We start from the raw sequence: 26,316 nt of genomic DNA on the forward strand, positions 1-26,316 counted from the left end.
ACTCTGAGCAATAAATACAAAACTTAGAAGTGAATGGATGCTGAAGTTAATATAAGCCTACAACTTCTGCTCTGATATGTTTGTTCATCAAAATGACATCACTTTTAACAAGTAAATCCTTAAGTTGAAACTTAATAAATAAATGTGTACCAATACAACAATTTAACTCTCTCTTCTATGTATTGGGACTCAAATGAAAATGAAGTTTGACCCAGGTCTAAGGTAGATTATAATTAATGTGTCCTGGGCTTTGGTCAGTGGGATCTAAGCAAAGGACTTTCCTAATTAATGAAATCTTTTTTTTTTTTTAAAATTTTTGATGCATCGCTATTCTATCACCTTTCAAGGTGCGCATGTTTTATATTAAATTTTGTTGTGGGAGTAGTTCTTTTATAATCAAATTTCAGTATAAGTATCTCTTATCTGTTTTCACAGTAACTGTGTGTCCTGCAGGAGAGAAACTGAATCTCCAGTCTCAGAGCCATGGTTCTCTTCTCGAATCAGCAATTTAAGTCTTCCCTTTCTTCCTGGGAGTTCGCCTTTATGCCCTTTGGCCCTACATCCGTGCAATTAAACAAAAGTGAGAGTTACAGAAGAGAGATATATTTACTTACTCAATTTTTATATGGCTTCTGATAGAGATTTCCCAATGAAGTTAAATATTTACAGTATGCTAACAATAAACTCTAGTGTTCCTTTTTGAAATTTAAGATACAAGAATCGATGTTTGCTGTTTTTCCACCTGAACTGAAAAACATGGTCTCATGGTTGGTACACTTTCTAGGTTCTGTTTGGAAGACCACAAACAATTGAGTTTTTACTAAGATTTTCTCAGGACTCCTTTCATAGCATTTTACTTTCCTGTATTTGTTTTCCAAAAATAATCAGCAAACGTGTTCTGTAGTACATATTCCATATCCAGATAGCACTGGGAAGTTGATCTATACTGTAATGAACAGTTTTTGATTTGTTTAACTTAGTGTAACTGTAGAGAGAAACATTTCCTAAGGCAGGCTGTATCGGGCACATCTAGAAAGAACAGTCTGAGTGAGGCAAACGGTTACCCTAAATAGCAGATTAATCATATCAACAATTTTGGTGGCTGTGACAACTGGCATAAGAAATTTTCTTGGAAATTCTCTGGGTCATTAAATACACTTAAATCTTGATAAATTAGGATTGATCAAAACACTAATTAATACTTCCTATGAGGCACTGAACCTCAAATGTGATTACCAAATAGGCAATGCAAGTAATAAATCTGAAGTTTCTGTCCTAGAATACTGCCTTCATATTATATGGCATTTATGATTCTGACAGAATTGTTTGCCACGTGAACATGACAAATCTTTAACACTTTTAAGATACTGAGTCTTGCTTTATGTTATTTCTAGAAGATAATGTCCTTCTTTGGTGGATTCTAAAACTTCTAGGTTATCCCAGATCATATTCTTTCTATGGTTTAGCCATTACAGAATAGGAAATGCATATTTTTCATGTTTCCTTGGTAATTATATGTTTAATATTCCATGTTTAACCATTGATCATGATAGGTGGACTCTTTTCTTGAGTCCTTGGGTGGTGCAAGTGTTAATGCACTCAGTTGCTAACCAAAAGCTTGGAGGTTTGAGTCCACCCAAAGGCACTTCGGAAGAAAGTCCTGGTAACCTGCTTCTAAAAAAAGCCATTGAAAACCCTACGGAGCATAGTTCTGCTCTGACACACATGGGGTCACCATGAGTGGGAGCCCACTAGAGGGCAACTGGTCTTACTGGACGTAGATAGAGAAGCGTATGCAGCCCTAGTATGAAGCTCAAATTGTTTTGTCATCTGTTATTTTATCTTCATCTGGATGTTAAGAATAAGGAATTATTTTATTGTATAAGGCTATCATATCTGTCCAGATAGTCACAAAGCAGAATACTGTGGAATCCATGACAGTGGAACATTTATAGGCACTGGGTGAATTAACTATTTCTTGCATGTAACTTTGGGTTTCCAAGGAGTGGCTGGTGGATTCGAACTGCTGACCTTTTGGTTAGCAGACGAGCTCTCACCCACTACATCACCAGGGTTCTTTTCAACATTTAGCATATGTTTTTATCATTTTGAGGGAAAAAATGTATGGGCAGAACCAAAACCAGCCACACATGTATAGACATGATTATGATGTCATAGGAAACCCTGGTGGCGTAGTGGTTAAGAGTTCAGCTGCTAACCCAAAAGTCAGCAGTTCGAATCTACCAGGCTCTCCTTGGATATCCTATGGGGCAGTTCTACTCTGTCCTATAAGGTTGCTATGAGTCAGAATAGACTCAACGGCAATGGATTTGGTTTTCGTTTTTTGGAATGATATCATAAATCCTGAACAAGTTTTGGTACAAGTTTCCTTAAAAAATGAAAGAGAATCCCCTCTTGTACCTTCTGCTTCCTTCCTCCCCAACTCCACCCCCCATTAACTGCATAACTATGACATGTTACTTTGCTTTCAGAAGGATGTTCAAGCTTTAACTTGACCCAGATTAAATCAGTGCCAGGGATGAGTTGGAGGGTGGTGGATGATGTGTGGCAGAGGGGATTTATCACTTTCATACACGTCATCATTATCCAGGCTCTGGAGTCCTTTAGCCTATTCAGCAAAAACCTGGCTTACAAGAGTATGTCAGGATTTCTAAAATGAGGGAAACCCTGAAACCAATCAGGTTTTTTAAGGGCAACAGGAGGGATCTGCATCTGAGGAGTAATTTTAGGACCTTTTTTGCTTTCCTTCAATTATGTGGGATGGGGGAGGAACAAAATATCACTATGGTCTTGTCTGTTGGATGCATTGCACATAGTTCTTTCCAAATGGATTGACTGTAGATGACCTGAGCTTGTTCCAAGGTAAGGAAAAGACAGTCTTCCAGATGATAATATAAAAGAAATGATTTAAAATGCCACTTTGCACTTGAAATACCATCTTGCATTTGAATCAAGTTTTATGATTTCAGAAACATTTCTCCTGTGTAATATCTTAGAATATCTTTTGACTGAGATATCAACATTATGTGAGGAATATACAGGGATGGTTATCCCCCACCTTTCAAACGTGAAAGCTGAAACATTAAGGAATTTTACTTGTGGAAGAACTAAGACTCCAAACTTGGTTTAGGATTCTTTCAACTATTTTGACTTGTCATAGCTGTCCATCAAATTGGATTTCTAAGTTGCACCCAGTATGGTGAGACACAAAATATTTTCCATTCATTTTGTTGATTGGCTTTATAGATACATTATATAGGCTATAAATCTAGCATAAATGCCCTTTTCATTTTGTACCAGTTAGGGTATCTTTTCCTCAGAAATTTTAAGGCTTGACAGCAATGCAATTGTTTCTAGAGAAAGTGATGACTACATCAGCAATTTTCCAGTGTTTTGCAAAATAGCAGAAGCTCTCAAAGTAGTAGTTCTTTTCCTCTGCCTAGCAGATTCCCCTTCTCTAAGCTGTCTGAACTTTATCCAGCACTTCGAATGCCCCAGATATTGTTCTATACAGACACTGTTGTATACTACCTTTGTATGTTCCTAAATCTATTTATGCCAATTGTACTTGTTATTGGAATTAAATAATTCAATCATATATTAGGTAACAGAATGAAAATTTGTGTGAACAAAAAGCAATGTTTTTTTCCCCTTACAAAAATAAAGTTAAATGCTTTGGAAAATCTTGATAAAAATGAGTCATTTAAAAGAAAAGCAACCACAAATTGCTGTTGCATTAGGTGTGGGCCCTTAAACATTTTAAAAGTAGAGATTTTATAATCTTTGCACTCTGATTATAATACAGAAAAAGAAAAATATGACCACAAAATCAGTACTTGTAAATTAAGAGCCACACTCTGTGATAACTTTCAGATCCAAGAAGAAATAATTTAGAAAGCAATGAAAGGAGAATACTTCATATCAAAACGCAAGGAATTACAGAACTTGTTTTTAAAGGAAAATGTATAGTTTTAATGCCTTCATTATTGAAGAATAAAGAGTCAAACAATAAAAGAGCTTAGTATAAATGTTAAGAACAATAGAACAATTCAAAGAAATAAAAAAGTGAGAATTAATGAAGGCAAATGCAGAAAATGAAAATAATAGTAGCAAGGAAAAACAAATCCAAAAGAGAGTTCCTTAAAAAACAATCCAATAAAATAAATAAAATTTCAAAGATCTGCTTACAAAAAGAAGAGACAGAGAGCAAAATTATACGTTTAGGAATGAGAAAGGAGCTGTATCTGTGACATAGAAAAGATGAAATGATTTATAAGAGAATTCTATGTGCAATTCTACAACTCTGAGAGCTTAGATGAATGGATTAATTTTTGACAAAATAAAAATGACCAATGTTGACCAAAGAGGAAGTAGAATAAAATAATTACCACAAAACATCTGAAAATGTGATTAAAGATCCACTATTAAAACCACCAGGACTGGATGGTTTTACAGCTGATTGCTAATGTTTAAAGAGCAGACAACCATAGACTAATACAACTTATAAAATGAATGCAAAAATTCTAGGTAATTTGTTATTGTTGCTGTGTGCTGTCGAGTTGATTCTGACTTATAGTGACCCTATAGGACAGAGCAGAGCTGCCCCATAGGGTTTCCCAGGCTGTAATCTCTACAGGAGCAGATTATCAGGTTTTTTTCTCCTGCTGAGTGCCTGGTGGGTTAGAACTGCCAATTTCGGTTAGAAGTTGAAGGCTTAACCATTGTGTCACAAGGGCTCCTTCGAGGTAGTTTACTAGCCAATAAAAACAAAATGTATCAAAAAAAATCTACGATCAAGTAGGATTTATTTCAGGAATTTAAAGATAATTTCTAAAATACTAGTCTTAATGATGAAGCCATTTTCATTAAAATCCACTACTATTCAAAATTATTTTGGAGATTCCAGTGAATTAAAAAAAATAGTTGGGAAAAAAAAAAAGAATGAATTTACCTCATTTTCCTGCTGATGTGAACGTATACCTAGAACATCCATGAGAAAATCTCCCCAAACCAAACCAAAGTAAACTGAACAAAACCAAAGAAAAAGTTCTATCAAAATAAGGCAGAGAATTTGTTCAGGTGACAGGGTGTAGATGAAATGACAAATAGTTTTACTTTATATTATCTGTACCAAAAACCAAACCTGTTGCCATTGAGTTGATTCAGACTCACCGTGACCCAATAACCAGAGTAGAACTGTCCTGTAGGGTTTCCAAGGAGTGGCTGGTGGATTCAAACTGCTGACCTTTTGGTTAGCAGCTGAGCTCTTAACCACTGTGCCACCAGGATTCTGATCTATTACCTATAAATTTAAGCCTGTAATATATTTTGTTAGACTGACTAAACTATAAAAAGATTAAGAATAAATTTAACAAAGGTGAGAATTTCTAAGAAAATCATAAAGTCTTATTGAATGAAATGTTATTTTCTAAGCTTAAACCAGTGTTTTATAATCTTTTCAAGGAGGAATCTCCATGCTTTGCTTATACCTCATGATCACCTATATTCTTTAAATTATTAGTAAATCTTGATATTGTTTACGATTTCTGATTCTTGTGAGTCTGATTTGACAATCTGATCTTTTGGTTATCTCAAAAGCCCAGAATGGAGGTTTTTTTGTAATTGAACAAAAACAGTCATATATTTTATATGGAAGAATAAATAATCTCAAGTGGCCAAGAAAATTAAAAAAAAAATTGGTAAGTATTGATCTACCTTATCAGCTATGAAAGCATAAGGGAAAGCCACATATAATCACTATTATATTGCTATAGAAATGGACAAATACAGCAGATTTGAGAGTTTAGATATGTATCCCAGTTATGTAAGACTAAGGTGGTATTTTAATTCAATAGAAAAAGAATGAGTTAGTTAATAAATTCAACTAGGACCACTGTCTATTCATGTGGAAGAAAATCATTTACAAAGCTACATTTCAAACTGATTATGGAATTTTCTTTCTAATCATATAACACAATTTATACAAAATTCTGTGAAACTACTTTTATAATCCAGAGAGAGGTTAGCTGGAACATTTTTAAAACAGGACAGGATACCTGAACTATGTAAGAAAAGTTGACAAAATGTTCTGTAGTAAAAAAAAAACAAAATAAAATTTTTGTATCTAAAAGATACTTTAAACAAAACCAACATATCAAAAGAAGACTAGGGACAAATTGTAATACAGATGACAGCTAAAGCATTAATATTATAATTTAAAAATAGTTTTGACAGTTAAGAAAAAGATAACCCAAAAATATGAAAAATGCTATAAATAGGCAATCCATAGAAGAAAAATTCAAATGACCTCTATATATGACTTTTACAGATGCATGTATGTATGTATGTATGTATGAATATGAAAAGCATACTCAGACTCACATATCCGTAAGCCTGGCAAAAATTAAAAAAGAACCATAACATCTACAGCTAGTAAAACTTGTTACGTGTTGCCGTCGAGCAAATTCCGACTCATAGCGACTGTATAGGACAGAGTAGAACTGCCCCATAGGGTTTCCAAGGAGCAGCTGGTGGATTCAAACTGCCAACCTTTTGGTTAGCAACCAAGCTCTTAACTACTGTCCCACCAGGGCTCCTGAAGATACATACTGGATATGGCTAAATGATCTTAAACTGAATTGGGCTGGAATTACTCCTCTGCTTCTACCACTCCTCTGAAAGAAAGGCAAAGCAGAATTCTAACCAATATTCAATGAATATCTACATCAAAATATTGTTAAAAATATTTATGCAAATGTGATTTAAATTTTTAAAAAGTTAGGTTCCTTAATGTTTCTTTAACTTTGCTTCACTGACTGAGTACATTGTTTCTTTCTCTATAGCTTCAAGAACTGCCAGTGATAATATATGATAGGCATAATCTCCTAGAAAAAAATCTCATGGGAAAAAAACAGTATCCCTAAGAACATTTATAGATCCTAATTCTGTGTGCTAAGACTGGTGAGGATGAAAGGAAAGGGAATAAAGCAATATATTGATTTAAAAGTCTACTTAATGCTACTCTTTCAAGAATGATGGGATAGAAAGGCTGTTTAACCACAGTCCTTTTCTCAGTGGGTGCAATAGAATGCCTCCCTTGATTTTCTTTTCGTTATTCTAACCATTATCCACATGTTTACCCTATGCCTTTACTCCAAGAATGTCTCCATTTCTAATTATTTTACTCTAGGCCAGTTCATCTGCTTTTATTTCTCTTTTTACCAGTCCTGCTTGTAAAGTTTTGCACCGCTTAGCAGTTGTCCTGACATCTACTTCCCTCCATTCTTTAGCCCAGTCAAGGATATAGAGATTAATTGCTTTATTATAATATTCTAACCTCACTTGTGGTGTTACCTGCTGCTAAATGCTTAGAATAGCTTATAGGTAAAGCGGATAAAATTAGAGAAGCTAAGTGGCTGGAGAGTTAGACTCTGGACTAAAGTCCCTGTCTTAGAACACACTTCCAAGTCCCCATTTTCTTAGTATCCACACATTATCTTTGTGACCCACAGTGTAGAACTAGCAGATGTTTAGAGATGGATCCCTAGAATTCAAATAAAATAATTATACCCATATGGAGTGAGTATTTGACTTATCTGCCTGCAATGGTAGGTATTGCTAACCACAGACATGTTTTGGCTCTCTGTGTGTTGTAGAGCATACTGATCTACGAAGATTACCATTAGAAAGGGCAAATTAATTACACCATATACATAAATGATTTAGCATTGCTCTGGAGTGTTAAGAAGTCACCATTAGAAGCAATGGACTCCCACGAGGAAGATCCTTAATCAGGTGGTCTGTGAGGTGAGTGTAGATTTCTGCTGGGGGCCAATAGGAGTCCCAGATACAAATTAAAGGAGTTTCTTTAGGTATGTCTGGCATAAAAGATGTAATGATTATGCATTTTCCCATCCACATTCATTCACATGGATAACAATGAAAAGAAAACAAACAAACAAAAAAAAATTAAAATAAATCCAAATTTCCAGAGCTACTGCTGCCTTAAAGACATACCATATATTACATTGGATGAACTACTCCTGCTTATTTTCACCATTTAAAAAAAAAAAAGGATAAAAAATTCTGACATATTGGGTGGAGAATTTGTATATCCATTTACAATATAAGGTCCCAGAATATCTGAGACAATTCTTCCACTGAAGAAAATATTGGGCTTTTATATTGGGGAAATTATAGATGGTTTGAATCTATTAAATTTGATAAATGCTGTTACCCCAGTATTTGAATTAAAGGAGACTTAAAATGATATTTAAACTGAACTTTGATGATCTCTTGCTCTATATTTTTTTTAGTACTGGCTTACTGCCTTGATTATTAAATGATCTTAAACTGAGTTGGGTTTGAATTACTCCTGTGCTCCTATCACTTCAAAGAACGTATTTTGAAATGCATCACACCCTTCAGCATAAGAAATCGCACTCTAGAGTCCTGTCCAAATAGTATCATTATTTTATAGAGTTATAAAACAATTTGAGACATCATTTCCACCTTCCTACCACTGTTAAGAGGAACATTGTTAATAGATGGAGAAACCGAAGCACACAACTGTGTGCCTCACTTCAGCATAGTGTTTCTGCAATGACTATTTATCGTGGGTAAAGAAAGCCCCAGGCCACGCTGTTATGATTTCTCTTGACTTAGGAACCACTGAAGGTCAGATCCCACCACTGACAAACTTGCTTTGCACAGACGCAGCATGGTGTCAGTTGTAAATAAGTCCTTCTTGATGATGGTTGGTGACGAGTATGAAGTGACCATCCATCATCATTTGTCAAAGATCACGGAACAAGTACCATTGTGACCCGAAAATATCATAGACCTGTCTTAAGCTTGATATTGATACAGGTCGGGGCTTCCAGATGGTATTTTGAGAAGGTTAGGATAATTAGCCTTGGTGTAAAATAGGAAGGGCAGATAAACCTTGCCCTTTCTCAAGTACCTGTTATTTGGGTGCTGCTGCAGTATGTAGATAACTGTGGGTAACAAGGTTGTGTGTTAACATTTCTTGCGGGTGCAAAATGTTACTACCTGACCAGTTTCTTCAGAGCCAGGCAATTCCCATTAACGAATCAATATGCAGTTGAGAACACTTTTTAAAATGCATTGTGGAAAACAATTATTTTAATGTAACTCCTAAATAGTAACTAGGCAAAAGGTGTTACTATCCTCTGGGTCATTATTTCAATCCAGGTTGTTGCCAATCTCCATGTGGATTTACTTTTAAGGCTTTTGGGACTTTAGGGATGTTATGAGTAAGGTTTATTCATTGACCATATTTATCTACTTCAGTATATAAAGGATTGTTAGAAAAAGGTAAGGAGGGATAAAAACAATATGTTGAAGACAGGCCATGCCATTTTGTAAGTGTTGCTTTTATATTTCTGATGGGGTTTAATGTGATAAGAATAATTTTTATCTGAGTTGCTTAATTGGGCATAACTGAAAGAGCTCATCATTACAATTCACCATGGTGTATCAAAGAGTCCCTGGGTGGTGTAAACAGTTAAGCACTTGGCTACTAACCAAATGGGTGGCAGTTTGAGTCCACCCTGAGGTGCTTTGGAAGAAAAGCCTGGCAATCTACTTCTGAAAGATCACAGCCATTGAAAACTCTGTGGAGAACAGTTTTACTCTGAAACGTGGGGTCGCCATGAGTCCAAATCAACTGGAGAGCAACCGTTTTTTTGTTGTTGTTCATAGTATATCAAGACAGTCTGTAAGTGGAGTAGATCTGAATGAGCAGGTCTGGTACAGATGAATTAATTTAATACATGTACATACTGGGAATAATAAAGTTTTTGATGAGTAGAATTAAATTAGGGATTTAGATATTAGGTCACGTTAGTGGCAGAGACTGCTCTGACTGCTAAAAGAGAAACCAGAAAACAACTGAAGAAAAGTAAATCAGATTTTTATTAAAATATTTCTTAGAAATCACATCAGCTCTAAGAAATTAGAATTTCTCTTAATATAATATTCTTCATTATTTTATTTTCCACTTTTATTGGCTTTGTTTGTTAGAGTACCACTGTAATTCTAAGTATTTTTAGCCTACTGCGTTGAACTTGACGGAGTTTCCCAAGATGTTTCTAGCCTTTGCTTGACCAAGGAAACTGGGATATATAGCACAAGTATGGTCGAGTTTTCTCCTTTACCCTTCAAAACCAACACCTTCACCCTTCCTTTTTTTCTTTCCAGCCTGTCTTTAAGGAAAACTCATCTATCCACCTTGCTGAAAAATATATTCATCTTCCTATGCTCTTATTCCAACTCCTTTCTATGTCTGTCTCTCAGAATTGACTCCACTAATGACCCAGGGTTTAAAACAAAACAAAACAACAACAAAAAAAAACACCTCGTCATTCTTCTAAAATAAAGTTGCTTCAGGTGTCTTAATTCTGCTTTGTACCTTCCCACATATGTGCCTTTACTCCTGTCACAGCCTTTACCTGAAATGGTCTCCTTCAGTTCTCTGGCATCAAAAATCCTACCCACCAACTTAGTGCAGTGTTTTTTGGAATACGTTCCATATAGAATCTCTATCCCCAACCAGAAAGGCTCGCATAATAATTATTTTTCACGTTAGAATATCTGAGTTCTTGTGCTTCATAAATATTTGAAGATGACTAGTTTAATTAAACTACAGAGAGGTTAAGTGACTTGTCCAAGATTAGTGGCAGATTGAGAACTAGTGCTTGGGTCTTCTGAATCCCTTGATTCTTTTTCTATTATGCAGGCATTACTTAGGAGAGGGGTTGCATTTTTAGGTAAGGAATAAAATTATCAATTAAATGTTCTTAAAGGCTCTTCCTCTATGCAGTGTGTAATATTAAATTATGGTGTGATTTCTATCCTAAATGGTTTATTTCCCCCCATTCAGAAAAGTTTATGAGCCATGATTATTTAGGTCCTTCTCCACTCAAGGCAGGCCCTTGTGTGCAATATGAGGACACTTGATTCTGCACTGACATGGAAGAGGGTGTTCAGTTCATTGTGGGGTTGTAACTAAAATTAATGTCAGCTAACTTCAGAAGGTTTTAGACTGGGTCAGAAGATAACTTTGACTTGCAGAATTCCTTGACTGTGTTTCAGAGATGGCTTCAGTCTAATCTGAGAAAGGATCTTTGAGATAATTTTTACTATTCCTAAGTCCGAAATCAGACTCAAAATAATATTTTTCTTTCGCTAGCTTCATTATTCTGGCCCTTTTCTTTTTGTGTTCTGAACCATTTGGGACAACTGAAAGTATTCTAAGAATGCTTTCAGTTCAAGAACATTCTGGCAATAGCTTTTTCACAAAAAGAGAAAGATGTAAGGGATAAGGAGTATGACTGCGCTTTTTAGTCTTTTAAAGTTTTTTTTCTGTGATCTATCAAGTAATCAAATGTTTTGGGTCATGGAAAATAATTTTAGGTCAATAAATAGTGTGATTAGAAACCTTATACTTCATTTGGACATGGTTTAACAGTAAACATGATCTTCTGAAGTGTTTCATGAGAAATTATATTTGAGATTATACATAAATGAAATAACATGGAATGCTGATATAAAGTACAAGAGTTTAATACATTTATATGTATCATGATACATAAATTTAAATCACTTTAAGCTGCTATTAAATTACAATTTAGTTAATGACAGACTAGAAAGACACAGGGATTTTAACAATGATTTTGGAGAAAAATAAATCCTTTTTTTTTTTTTAACCTCTCAGTAGTCTAAGATACAGTTGTTTTTCTGTAATCAACTTTGTTTTACATATTGTGTTTAATAAGCAAGCATTTTCCATTTGTCGAGTTTGACGTTTCTCGCACTTTGATTTTTTTTACTCACTTTTCAGCCGCACAATGAGAAATGTAGAGACTGTACAAACAAGAAGTTCATGCAAAGGCAAGCTCTCGAAACCACATGCAAGACTCAGCGGCACATGGTTTAGAGCTCACACACTCCAGGATCATGTAATACAGGCATGCAGATGAAAGGAAAGAAAAGAACCTATAGCATGAAAATAGAGGATGATGAAAGAGTGACATTTTCTTTACAACAATTTTCTAATGCAAACCGTATACCCATAACCTTTAGCAGAGTGGGGGTAGGGGCAGAGAATTGAATTGTTATGAGAGTGGGGAACCGTATACAAATATTATTAGAGGTCAAGCCATTGTTAAAGTTGAGCTTCTATTCTCTGCTTGGCCTCTTCCACGTTATCTCCCCCAGCTTCTTGGTTTGTCTTTCCTCTACTACATCATGCAAAAAAAGATCAGAACTAACATTGGAAATCATTTAACAAGCTCTAAACCTGACAGATAACAAGGGTATTCTCCACAATTTACACGAGAATTAAATTGGATATAAATACCTCCTGTTCTTACCGGTGGGTGTTGTGATTCCATGTATTAAGGTTTGAAGCAGACAGGAAAGAGATAAATCTTTCATAAGAACATTGTAAATAGGCAAGTGGTATATAAACCGTATTCATAGGTAATAGAGTCAAACAATGAAAGGTAAATAATTGTCACAAAATAGACTTTTTATCACAAAAATGGTCACAAAACTAGAGTTATATGGAGAGGGAAGGTACAATAAATAATTGTTGTTTTACTTCGCTTACTGAAATAATCTGGCAGTCTGGAACAACAAAGTTGGGTGACACGTGTTTTGATTAAAAATTCTTTACACTGCTTCATCTAACCCGGCATTAGAGATTCCCGAATAATTTCCAAATGCTGATGTCTTTGTTAAAACTATGATAGAGATGGACATACATAAAAGTGATCGATTTGTAGGTGCTCTTTCTGATGTGATTGAAGCTCTTTCTTAAGTGAGGTCAATTTATCAAGTGCATTTTTTTGCAAGCAACTTTGGGATGACTAGAAATAACACATGGAGTTCAGTTATTGTTTCATATGAAATGTGCTAGTCAATTAACTCTTCAAATTAAAATGTTTTATAATGGCATGCCCTTACTTAGATTCAGATAAATCACACATGGCTATCACATGTAATGATCCATGATCCACACATGATCCACATGTAATATGTCTTTCAAATTAGGCAATATTTGCAATGTTCTCTGCACTTTGATTGCTAATTGTGAACATTTGCTTTTTTGCTAGAATATTGCTGGTCCAACAAACAATATTGATCTAAATTGTACAGGCTCACTTAGGCAAAAAATTGTATTATGCTGGTGATGTCTTTAAATGTGAGTGATTTTATTTTCTGAAGAATTCTTATAAACAGCGTCCTTGACCAGTGGTGAAGTAGCCAGGTGGGAGGGTACCTTATTTTTAATCATTTTATTATATCTCTATGATATGCCATGAAATTTAGACTTATCTGATAATTTTTTAGCGATTAGTTTCTATAGCCAAACCACAAGGTCAAAAGAATGTGAAAAATCCCCCCTAATAGTAAAAAGAGCTTCTTTGGACCACAGTAATGTTTTAATTTTATTGATTTTGAACAGTGATAGAGGAGGCAGGGGTTATGACAAGTGATCGTTGATGTCAAATTTGCTTAAAAGGTATGAAGGAATCCATATTTCCCCCTTGAAAGAAAGATGCATTAAACCAGGTACAGTAAAAGGGCACATAGGTAAAACTATCCTTAAAAAGAAAACTGTCCTTAAAAGAAGCATGAAACTTCTTATTATAAAATGCTTACGCCTTATGTTTTAAAGGGTGTTAATCTTGGTTCTCATTAATATTAAAAATGATCTTGGTTTGGAGGCATCATAGTTGTTATTGTTTACTTATCAAATCTTCATGCACATGGGTCCAACTGATATTTTGGGTGCTGGCAACTAGGCCATGTGATGAAAGCCCAAGTCCCAGGTCAAGCAATGTTCTCTCTAACCAGAAGAAGGAATCCTACTACACACAGTTATAGCAGTTTGCATCATGTTATAATGCCTTTGCCACACAATATAACTGGATATAGCACCATGCAATGCCATGAATTAAGAATGAGAGACTATCTCCAGGGGAGAAAATAAACATCAGAGAGAGGAAAACAAAAGCAAGGGGTTCAAAGCTGGTGAGACTGGCTTTTCCATTTTGGCTATAGCTATAATGCCCGTGGTGCTTCAGTTTTGGGAAACAGCAATACATACCATGTTCATGTCAATGCCATTGGTGTAAGTCCACGCATGTTGGAAATATTCCTCAAGCCGCTGTCTCAGAGGGTTGGGGATTTGGTGAAAGCGAATGAATTCTTTTACTCGCAGCATCTGCATATGGTACCTGGCAGTTCCCGAATATAATCTTTGGATAATTGCAGATACGTTCCCAAAAATGCTTGCATACATTAGTGCTGGATTGGATAAAAAACAAAGTTATGGAGGAACACTGCACTTGGGCATACAGTATCTTGTTAGCATCTCAAGTATGTACATTTTGATGATGTCAATTAAGTTGTAATTATTTACCACTGGCCCATGGGGGGGAAAAGAAGACAAGCTAATACTGCTTTAAATTTAATAATTTTAATGATAAACATGGAAAAAAGTATCCAGTTCCATCCAAATTTACCATGGATTCTAAATTAAAATAAAAACTTACATCGTTCATAATATCAAAGCCCAATTTTTGAAGTAGAGTTCAAATATCAATTTTAATTTTATCAGTGCCTCTCAGCTTCAAATTTAACCTTGTAATATTAAAAAATCTATTATAATCTTAATGTTTTGAGTACTTTGGATTTACTAAGAAATTATAAATTGTTTTAAGAAACTTTTAGTTTTCTTTCAGTGTTTATCTGTGTACAATTTTTAATCAATTAAAATTTATTTTTATAGTATTTTGGCATGAGAAACAGATATCTCTGGCTTAGAATATGAATATAGTTTATTTTTGTAGAGAAAAATTAAATACATTTTGTTCTTTCATCTATAGGGGGAAACTGCTATGACATTCCTTGCTATGCATGCAGTACTTAAGGGGAAAAACCTTAGTAGTGCTTCCTAGGCTAAATGTTTATGATTTAAAATAACCTCTTCAAGCATCTTCTCTTTTGCTATTTATATTTGTATTCAGTTTCTAATAATTCTAAAAAGAAGTGTTATATTCTGTTCAGAAAGTCACATCATGATACATGACCTGCATGTTGATTTTGGGGTATATGTCAGAACCTTAGAGAGGAGCTAATATATGTTTAAGCCACTGGAACAGCAATATACCAAGAAGGTGGGGGAAAACCAGCTTGAACAGTTTGATTAAACTATAGTCGATCAACAAGGTTTTTTTTTTTTTTTTTTTTTTTGTCTCAAACACATTTTAAAAACCATTATCTCCATAAACCACTTAATCATTTTGAAAGTAGGTTTTGTCCAGATTCAAGCTAAGTGTTTTAATATAATCTGTCTTCCAGGGTATTTGTTTTCTTTTCTATGTTACTTCTGTCTCTTGGTTAGCATGGTCTTTGTTTACCACAGATGCTCCCAAGAAGAGAATGTCCCAGGGAAAGAAGTGGCCCTTTGTTTTCTTCTATTTAAAGGAATGAAGGTTAGGGAGAGAGCTTTAGTGAGGCTGAATTGGGATATGAGCGACAGTAATTATCAGCAAGGTAGACAAATGATTTAGGTTGTATTTTCTGCAGGAAGAAGAGGTGAGCCTAATTTGAGTAAATGAATAGTTGATTAAGAAGGGACTTAGCAATACTTGCCTGAAACTGTTTCCTATGATTCAAGGAGATTCATGTGAGAAATACATTTTACTCTTCCTAAGTGTAGTGTTGGAAATGTTTATTGGTGCTGTTAGGTTTCCAAAGTTCTCAGAAAATAGTTTAGTTAGTACAGATAAAATTCACTTGACTCAATCAGAGGACATATAATCAATGCTAGGTGTTTTTTTTTTTCCTTCCTTACCTAAACCAGAATAATTACATGAAGGAGAAAGGTAGGAAAAACTTTTTTTATGCAGTTTTTAATAAATACTGTGGTTTTTATTGCCCTCAAAATGAAACAAAACATTAGCTTGGGTTACAAGCAGCTACTTCCTATTCATTGACAAGACGGCAAAATCTACATTATACAGATACATGGTTACATACATAAATGACTCATTGAAGTATTTATTCTAGGGAATTCTATGATGATGTCCAAAACTATAACCAAGCCATCAATTTCTTTTCTTTTTTTTTTAAGGAAGCAAATGGAGCTAAAGGCTTCAAGTGAGAGAGAAGCACAGAATTATATGCTTAGTTAATGTCCACCAAATAGCCTAAAATATCACTTAAAAGCAAGTTGGAAGACTATATACAGACATTTCTCTCCTCAACTCAATATTTTATTTTGCTTTTCTCAATAGGGAGTTTTTATTTCATCAGAATGGTTTGTTTTAGGTTTTGAATTATAGAAATAAAACAGGTATATCTTACAACTTCCTTCAGCACATCACACCCAAAATCTGGTAAGTTACCCAAAATAATATACTTAGTTAGTCGTGGTGTATTAGCTCAAAGGTGTTCACAGAACACATAGACTTTGTTTTTCTATTAAACAATTTTATAAAAATTATAACTTAAAAAAGAAATTTTAATAAGGTATAATTTACCTATAATAAAACACACCCATTTTAAGTGTATAGTTCCATTAGGTCTGACAAATGTATATACCCATATAAACACAATCAAGATATAGAATATCTTCATCACCCCAAAAGGTTTCCTCATATGTATTTGCTGTCTGCCCCATATACTCAGACCCTAGGCAAAGACATCTCTTTTCTGTCATTTCAAATTAGTTTGCATTTTCTAGGATTTATGGAATCAAAGTATGCACTTGTTTGTGTCTGACTTCTTTCACTCAGCATAGTGTTTTTGAGATGCATCCTGTTGTTGTATGTATCAGTAACTTGTTCTTTTTTATTGCTGAGTTGTGTATATCAGTAATTTGTTCTTTTTTATAAATTTTCAGTATAAGGCTAGATCACAGTTTATCTCTCCTCCTGTTGATAGACACCTGCTGTTTCTAGTTTTGGGCTACTATGAATAAAATTTCCAGGAACATTTGTATGTGAGTCTTTGTGTGGGCATATATTTTCATTTCCCTGGTTAAACACTTAGAGTGGAATTGTTCAGTTGTATGGTCCTTGTGTGTTTAACTTTATAAGAAAAAGCATGTTTGCCAAGTGGTTGCATCATTTTACAATCCCATCAGCAATGTATGAGAATATAGGTTGTTCCATATTCTCCCCAACATTTGGTATTGTCCTTTTAATTTTAGCCATTGTGGTGGTGACATTTTAGTTGTCATTGAGTCAGCTGCAACTCATGGCAACCTTACGTATAACAGAAAAGTTGCCTGGTCCTGCACAATCTTCATAATTATTGGGATGTTTGAGCCCATTGTTGCAGCTATTGTGTCAATCCATCTCATTGAGCGTTTCCCTCGTTTTTGCTCATCCTCTGTTTTACCATGATCTCCTTTTCTAGTGATTGGTCTTTCCTGAAAAAACGTCCAAAATAAGCGAGTTGAAGTCTCGCCATCTCCGCTTCTAAGGAACATTCTGGCTGAATACTTGATATTCTCTGGATAAGACTGATTTGTTTGTTCTTTTGGCAGTCCGCTGTATAGTTAATATTCTTTGCCAGTACCATAGTCCGAAATGCAACAATTCTTCTGTTTTCCTTTTTCATTATCCAGATATTATAGTGGGTGATATCTCATTTAAGGTTTTAATTTGCATTCCCCTGACAACTATTGACATCGTTTCATGTACTTATTACTTATCATGTACTTCATATATCTTCTTTTGTGATGTGTTTGTTCAAATCTTTTGTTCCTTTTTACATTGAATTGCTTCTCTTCTTGATATGGAGTTGCAAGAATTCTTGATATGCTCTGGATACAAGTCCTTTTTCAGATCTAAGTATTGAGAATATTTTCTTCTAGCCTATCATATACCTTTTCCTTTTCTTAACAGAGTCTATGGAAGAGCAGAAGTTATTAATTTTGATGAAATCCAGTATGTCAATTTTTATATTATGGATTATCTCCTATATTTTCTTCTATAAGTTTTATAGTTTAAACTTTTATGTTTAGGTCTGTTTATGTTTATGTTTATTATCTGTGGTGATATCCTTTCTTTCACAGGTGACATTAGAAACACCAAGAACAAAACTTTTTCTTTTTCTTGTTTTCATCTCAGCCATTGGAGTTGATAAGCCACTACTAAGTATTTACTAGCAGTTATAATTACAAGATGGTTGGGACTGTGTTTGCTTTGAGAGATTCAGTCTCTCTAGAATGGATATTTTTATTTGTTCCATTAGGCTCCCCTTCCATTTGCTTCTGGGAGCCATGCTACTCCTGTGTTTATAGTTGGGGGCGGTGGTGGTGGGAGCGCTCCCATGGAGTCCATTCCAACTCATAGCGACTCTGTAGGACAGAGTAGAACCGCCCCATAGGGTTTCTAAGGAGCAGCTGGTAGATTCGAGCTGCCAACCTTTTGGTTAGCAGCTGAGCTCTTAACCATTGCACCACCAGGGCTCCTTACTTTGCTTGAATTTGTAGAATGTCTTAAAGTTATTCAAATACAATGTTGTTTGGTTATGCAAATGTTATTGAAGTTAAAACATTAAAACATACATATGAAAAGTGAATTTTAAATGAAGTGGACAATAAACTGACAGAATCTATTTAAGGTCTATAAATAAGGCTTATCTAGTCACATTTCGTTAGTCAGTAGGTTAATATTTTAAAATCAACTATCTAAATTAATTTCCAAATTTGTGTGCAATCTAATGCCAATACTTTTTTTTTTTTTTTAACCTTTAAAAATCCATTCTGCTTTTGCTAATTGTTGCCTGGTATTAGCAAGTTATTTTTAGCAGGATTTCAATTTTAGTTTTTAAATAGTAATATTACATTTCTTATATTACCATTAAAACATCTTCGGTTTAACATAGAATTTTTCTTTAATTCTAAAGAATACGTCTTATAAATGATGCTTATGACATTACCCCATTACAGGGTAAAGGCATAATCATTTAGGCTTTGGCATAATGTCACAGGGAAAGGAATCTTTAGTCAATTTTTAGTCTCTCTCTCTCTCTCTCTCTCTATATATATATATATATAGAGAGAGAGAGAATATTTAGCTATACTATTTATATATATATATATATGTATATAAATGTAAACTACTTTTTCTAATCTGGACTCAGCTTGAAATGGAAATATAACCATTGGTAATAAACTTTTTATAGCAGTGAAAGAGAGCTTCAGCGTTTGTTCCTGAATCCCCAAACCCATATCATTCCAGTTTTATGCCTATGGTTTCCTGAGGTCCTAAAAGACATTTGGTGTCTCCGCTTTACAGAGAGAATCAGATTTGATAGAATATGGTGCCCATATATGTAACCCCATTATCTCCACAATTTTCTATAATTTTCTCTTTTCCTCATTCTAAATGTTTCTAGAGATACCAATTCTGTAGCATTATTTTATTCTGATTGTTAACAAAATAGAAATCTACTTACAGCCAATCAACATGACACAAATGGAAAAGATTTTCTCTGAATTGGTGTTAGGAGACACATTCCCGAATCCTACACTGGTTAAACTGCTGAAAGTAAAATAAAGTGCTGTGACATATTTGTCTTTTATGGATGGTCCAGAACTTGAGTCACTGTCATTGTAACGTTTCCCAATTTGTAGTCCTAAGGTATCCAGCCATCCAATTTTGTCAGTCAGGTACGGCCTTTCGACATTCCCAATCGCATACCAAATGCAAGCCAGCCAGTGAGCAATCAGGGCAAATATGCACATTAAGAGCATTAGGACAGCAGCGCCGTATTCCGAGTATCGATCAAGTTTCCTGGCCACTCGCACAAGACGAAGGAGTCGAGCTGTCTTCAAAAGACCAATTAATGTTGTTGTCTGTGGAAACAAATGTTCATGATTAGAAATAGTTGATAAACAATTCAAAGTATGTTCCTATGAAATAAAGTAGGTAGAAACAGGCTAAAATAATACGGTAACACTGAGTATATTTGAATCAAGTATTAAGCTTATTTCTTTTTTAAGATTTTACTTCTGTTTTGGAAAATACTTCGAAAACGTGTGGCACATTAATTTAACATTTTGACATATAAGACCCATGGGACAGAGAATCTGTCTACATTTTTTTATGCTCTAACCATGTGCCTTGCACTTAATTGTTGTTGTTCGTTGCCGTCTAGTCAATTCTGACTCATGGCGACCCACATGTGCAGTGTAGAACTGCCCCATAGGATTTTTTAGGCTGTGACCTTTCGGATGCAGATCAATAGATGTCTCTGAGTTGGTTCGAATCACCAACCTTTTTGGTTAGCAGTCAGGCTCTTAATGTTTTTGCCACCCAGCCGCCTTCTTGCACATAACAGGTACTCAATAAATCATTCATTTACCCAGCAAACATTTCCGCGTGTTACTATGTGCCTACCAAGGGCCACACATGGATTGAGATTACACTGTTGAACAAAAAGACAAGGTTGTTTTTCTAGTAGAGAAGAGAATTATTTAACAGAGAAGAGAAAGCATCATCTCTAATGAAGAGAAGCAAAGTTCTTTCTCTAGTGGGGAGAGACTGATATTTTTAAAATAAACAAATAATAAGATAATTTTAGATAGTGAAAAGTGTAATGATGATAATAAAACAAAGTAAGATGATAGAAGGTGTTTGGAGTGTGGGCTGGGGTTGGGAATCACTTGAGAAAGGAAGTTCAAGGAAGGCCTTTCTGAAGAGCAGACAGTTGAGTTGAAACAGATTTGCATAAAGAGGAGTCAGTCAAGCAGATAACTGTGGGAACACTTATTTGATGATTGCATGCATGTATTCGGCAGTATATTTAAATGAATTTTTCTTTGTATATGTGTTAAATTAATAAATTGCTTCTTGATATCTCAATGATATAATTGTATTTTGCTTTTTGGTTTTGACATGTATAACTAATTACATGATTATAACCGACCAGGTATCTAATGATAGGACACTTCCATATAGTAACAGGATACTTAAATGGTTGTTTGGACTTGAAATCTGATAAGTACAAATTACAAGTTCATTTTTTAGGTTTCCTAAATAATGTCAACTATAAGTACTATATAATTCAGAGGGCATATTATTATTCCATAGTTACATGGTGTTTACCAATCAATTATTGAGTCATTTTATCTGTTCATTGTCGGTGTTTATTTCACAAAATACATCCAAATGCATTAAGAACACTTACATCTTAATTAAAGAAATAACACATGGCTTAACTATCACCCATATTGATTAATACTGCCTTGGTGAAAAAAAAAGTAGCAGAAAAATCTTTTAATTAAAATGCTATAATATATTTTTTTTATGTGCCATAGCAGTCACAGAGGTTTGGGGAGGATTCTTCAATCTCCCCTGAATTCTTTCCAGTTAGTGTTAGAAACCCTCTGGAGGTGAGAGGAGCTTGGGTAGTTGAGATACGCTTATAACAACTGGACTCCAGTTGTTGCTCATTTTGAGATGTACAGAGAGGTGAGTCTTTGTTTCCAGTGCTAAGTTATTATTTTCATGACAATGATGAAAATAATGACGATGAAGTAGATTTTTTTTTCCTGTCTCACAGATTTAAAAGAATATATCTTCTTAATGAAAGAATTCTTCAAAATAATTTTGAAAAAAATGATTCTGCTTTATTTTTAGTAAGCATTTTCAAGAATCTTACATTTAAAATAGTTTATTTTAGAGTTTTTACGCTCTAAAACCTTTCCCCATGTGTAAGTGAACAGAATTATTCTTTTATTAAGGAGGAAATATAAATATGTAATTTTTAGTGTCAACTACAGGGTTGTCAGAATGAATCATCATTGATATTTTCTGTTTAATCCCTCATTCTGTCCTGTTTGTCAAGAAATATTTGCATACCAATGGGGAAAGAGGAACATTAGTGGATAACAAATTGTATGACTTTATACTCATATTTTGATTTAGGTTTCATTTCAATTCCCTGTCAGTGCTGGTACTTGCTGTCTACAACATTCAATGAATTACTTACCCAGAAAAACTCACTACCAATGAAACTAGTTTCTAGTCTTTTGTTCAGCTGAGTCACATGATGTCTATATTTCTAAGGACACGTTTGCTAATACAAAGAGCTATATTTTTAGTATGCAAAGATACTTGGGGAATCACCTAACTTATCATTCCTTTCGTCATAGCAAACCTCCAAATTCTTACAAATGGCTTTTAGAGAGAAGGAAATTTCATTAGAAACTCATTCTGATATTTAACAGCCTTACAGTTGAGACCATTCTATGTTTTTTTATGATTAACGTTCTATTATACTGCGATTTGAACTCAGTTTCTCTTTCTGTAGTTACAGTGATATGGAATACTGGTTATCAAATGATTCTAAATAGAAGTAGGCAAATGTTATATTTAAAAAAAAAATGAGACTTAGACTTGTCCTGAGAAATATTTAATCAAAAATTTTACCTTATGCCATCTCTAGCAAAATGTAGTCATTAGATCACATATAAATGATGAATAAATGATGAAGTGAAAGTAAAATGATTTTTTTTTTTAAATGGAGTTCTCTTATATTTCCTTAGTTCAAAAACAATTATACCATTGGGAATCCTTATGTCTCTCATAGATTTTTGAAGGCTTGACCAACAGCTCCAATATAAGTCACTGGAAACTTTTGCCTGAACTCCCAGAAACAATCTACTCTAAAGACAGAGAAATAGATACTTTATGTATACACACGTATACGCATATATGTCTTTAGAGTGTGCCTTGTTATTTATATTTGAACATGATTATGCCTGATGTTTTAGAAATTCACTTTCAACAAACTATCTATTGAAAATATTGGGTTCAGAAAAAAAACTGACAAGATGATCAGAATTTTTACACGGTTGCCTGCTAAGGTTTTCCTCATACTCATTCCACTATTCATCTATCAGACTAATTGAAACAAACATATAAATGTGAACAGAAACTCCTATTTTCTTTTGAAACTTTTCCTAAAAGAGTACTACAAGTATTTTGATTTCAAATTCTTCTGTGGATTCAGGATTCATGAAAATTATCAGTAAATTGTCAAAGGAGAGATGGCAACAAAGCAAATAATTAATTAGAAGAATACTAACTTTTAAGGAAAGAAGAAGTTAATGAAGCATGCAACTAAACAGAGTACTCTGGGTTCTAACCGTTGATATCTCGGAAAGTAAGATTTGCTACAGATAAGGAAAATAAGGAAAAATTTGAGGCAGATAATCAAAAGTTGACTTTTTGGAGACTGAGCCAATAATATTGTTCCTTTGCTTCAGTGATATCGAGGTAATTTAGCATAGTGGTTGATGATGTATAAATAAGGAAATAGACAACCTTCCCCTGAGTCTCTCTAGGTAGAATTAACAGGAAGATATTAATGGCATAGGCAAGATCAGTTATTGGCAGTATTCATTTTCTTCAAAATGTTTTTGACATTACATAAGATTCTCTAGTTATTTGTAGATGATAGGCATTACTTAAGCTAAAATAATTAAATGATTAATTTGGAAAATTATTAGTTTGGAACATAATGTCTGCTCTCCTAGAAATGTATGTGTTATCTTCTTAGCATAGGTAAAATAATGTAGATTCAAAATTCAAAAATTTTTCCACTCCAGAGTTGAATGTAAATAAAATAAAAATGTTAAAATAGCTTATCATCTAGGACAATTGTCAAGGAAGACAGTAATTTTTAATTGATGTTAACAAAAATATTTTCTCTAAGAAAATCTGTGATGCTGTGATGCATAGAAGAAAACATTTTACTAATGCAGCTAAATTAAGAAATCATAACTGTTCTTATTTTTAGCTGAAAATCACCCTTTTGTTTATTTATTAATGTACTTCTATATTTATTTAGGAAAAATATCTACCTATGAGGACAAAATCCATCCCCTGAACACTCTCTTTGGCCTAGATACGGCCACTGGAACTTGTGCATCTAAATAAATAGTGGAATCATTCATAACACTTTCAAAAATGCAGATTTCAAGGCTTCTCTTCAGATCTACCTCCATATTCTTTTAAAAGATCTACAGTGAAATTGATGCAGAGACCTAGCATAATACCACTGATTCAAACCAAACTTTTCCATGATTACCTTTAATTTTTAATTGAACGAAACTCATTTCATTTTCTTATATTCACATCTATATCTTTCTAGTTATCCACGCAGTGCCCAACTTCCACTTCCAATTGCTACAAGCCATCTGTATTTGAATGACTAATAAGCATCTCAAACTTAACATGGCCACAACAGGAATTTCTCCCCTACAACACACCTTTTTTCTCCCCAGGTTTTCCTCATCTGGGTAAAAGTATCACATCTGTAAAACTTGCTTAAGCCAAAAATAAAAAATTAAAAGAACAACTAACAAATAACAAAAATCTTGGAACTACCCTTGATTCTGTTTTTTTTTCTGTTACTCCTCCATACAATATTTAATCCACCAACAAGTCCTGACTGCCAACCTCCAAAGTATATCCCAAATTTGTCTACTTCGTTTCCATCACCACTACGCAGTCCAACTTGTCCTTCCGGCATTACGCATAGGCTCTAAAATGGTTTCCCTGCTTCTACTCTGAATATCCATTCTGAAGACATCAGACCGACAGTCTTTCAAAATGTCAATCAGATAACGCCATTCCGACCCCACTGTGGCAAGAATAAACTCCAAGCCCCGTGGCTCTACATGATTTGGTCCTTGTCTCAGCATTCTTATATTCTAGCACTCTGTCCCTCACTTATTGTGGTTCAATGTGGCTACACTGGCCTTCTTTCTGTTCTTCTAACATGTCAAGCTTGTTCTCAAATTGGGCCTTCACTAGTATTCCCTTCTGTTTGAAATACTCTGCACTGAAGTTTCATGTAGCTGATTCCTTTTGGTCAAATCTCAACTCAAATGTCACCGCTTCAGTAGCCTTTCCCTATATCCACTCCATCCCAGTCATTCTCTGTCAAATGCACCTGCTGTTTTCATCATAGCATTTATTCTTCACTGAAATCATCTTGCTCAGTTATTTGTTCGTTCGTTAATATTGTTTGCCTTCTACTGACACCACCACCCCACCCCCAACCTCTTCCCCAATCTTAGAGTGTAAGCTTGTGGAGAACAGAGACTTTTTCTTGTTTACTTATGAATCTCCAAATCCACTTGCTATCCTTGATGTCTACCTGCTTCTCCCCACCGTGTACCCCATGCACCTATCCTTTGCAAACCGATAGTTGTCTTTCAAAGTATTTCCTTTCTACCTCTCATTTTTTTTTCAGGGTCCCTTTAATCTGAAATTAGCTAATCTGAATAACCCATATAAGATAAAAGACACTCAAAAAACGTTCGTTGAAAAAATGAATAAGTAAGATATTTATGGATAATGTGATAATGTATTAGCTTTTGAAGGGACATTAATTCAAAGAGATGTGAAGGAGAAGGAAAGTAACCCTTGGCAAGCAAGTACCTTGTGCTTGTTACTGGGCTGGTATCTTTATAAATGCTGAGGTTTTTTTTTTTTCTAAAAATCACAAGAACCCAGCTCTCACCATTTTACAGAAAAGAAATAAAGTCTTAAATGAGTTAAATAACTTGCCTAAATTCATCAAATAAGTGTTAGAGAAGAGAATCAAACCAGGTCAGCCTGACATCATAGCCAGGATCCTCCCAGTATCGCATCACCTCTTAAACAGAGTGAGCAGCAGCTTTGGGAATGTGAAGAGAACTCATGCAATCACACAGGAGCTTGTTTTCTCTCGGGCAAGCTTCACCTTTTCCTTGATGCTGTATGACAAAGGTGATCTGGATACCCTATCTTCCTAAGACTGTATCATCCTAAACTAATGTAATCATGTACATTTTCTCCTGTTTCAGCTTACTTGGAGGAAGGTTTATTAGAAATAATGATCATCTGTATTACACATTTTAATGTAATTTTATTATTTTCAGTGATACGGCAAATGAAGTTAAACTAATCAAGTACTGAATCCTAGAAATTCTACCAGAATGGCTATAATTAGCATACCCAAATGCTTCCTGGTTTGTTTGTTACTGATTAAATGTCATAAGTACGCCAATTTCCCCTGACAATCCTATTGGCCTGTTTACTCATTCTTTCACTTCACTAAGCTGGTGTATGTATTTTAAATTTTCTAGGAGTGAGGTTTTATTCAATTACTTATCAAAAAGAGCTCATTTGTTGTAATTACATGGGTCACCCACTGTAAGAAACACATGAAGAGGAAGATTAATAAAAA

General features: G+C 34.5%; 1 protein-coding gene across 2 annotated transcripts in view; it reads right to left on the reverse strand.

Annotated features, from left to right (window-relative positions):
• KCNH7 (potassium voltage-gated channel subfamily H member 7) overlaps positions 1-26,316 on the reverse strand; it is a 532,073-nt gene that overhangs the window by 48,176 nt on the left and 457,581 nt on the right. Inside the window, exons 8-9 of one of the 2 annotated variants that reach the window (XM_004375431.2) lie at positions 19,528-19,927; positions 14,159-14,358 (exon numbers count right to left, since the gene is read on the reverse strand). In XM_004375431.2, the coding sequence (XP_004375488.1) occupies positions 14,159-14,358; positions 19,528-19,927 (600 nt within the window). Of the gene's footprint in view, positions 1-13,792; positions 14,359-19,527; positions 19,928-26,316 lie in introns of those variants that run through there. The other variant, XM_012555277.2, reaches the window with a different exon arrangement.

Source organism: Trichechus manatus, unplaced genomic scaffold, assembly GCF_000243295.1.
Source record: "Trichechus manatus latirostris isolate Lorelei unplaced genomic scaffold, TriManLat1.0 scaffold00036, whole genome shotgun sequence".
Lineage (NCBI taxonomy): Eukaryota > Metazoa > Chordata > Mammalia > Sirenia > Trichechidae > Trichechus > Trichechus manatus.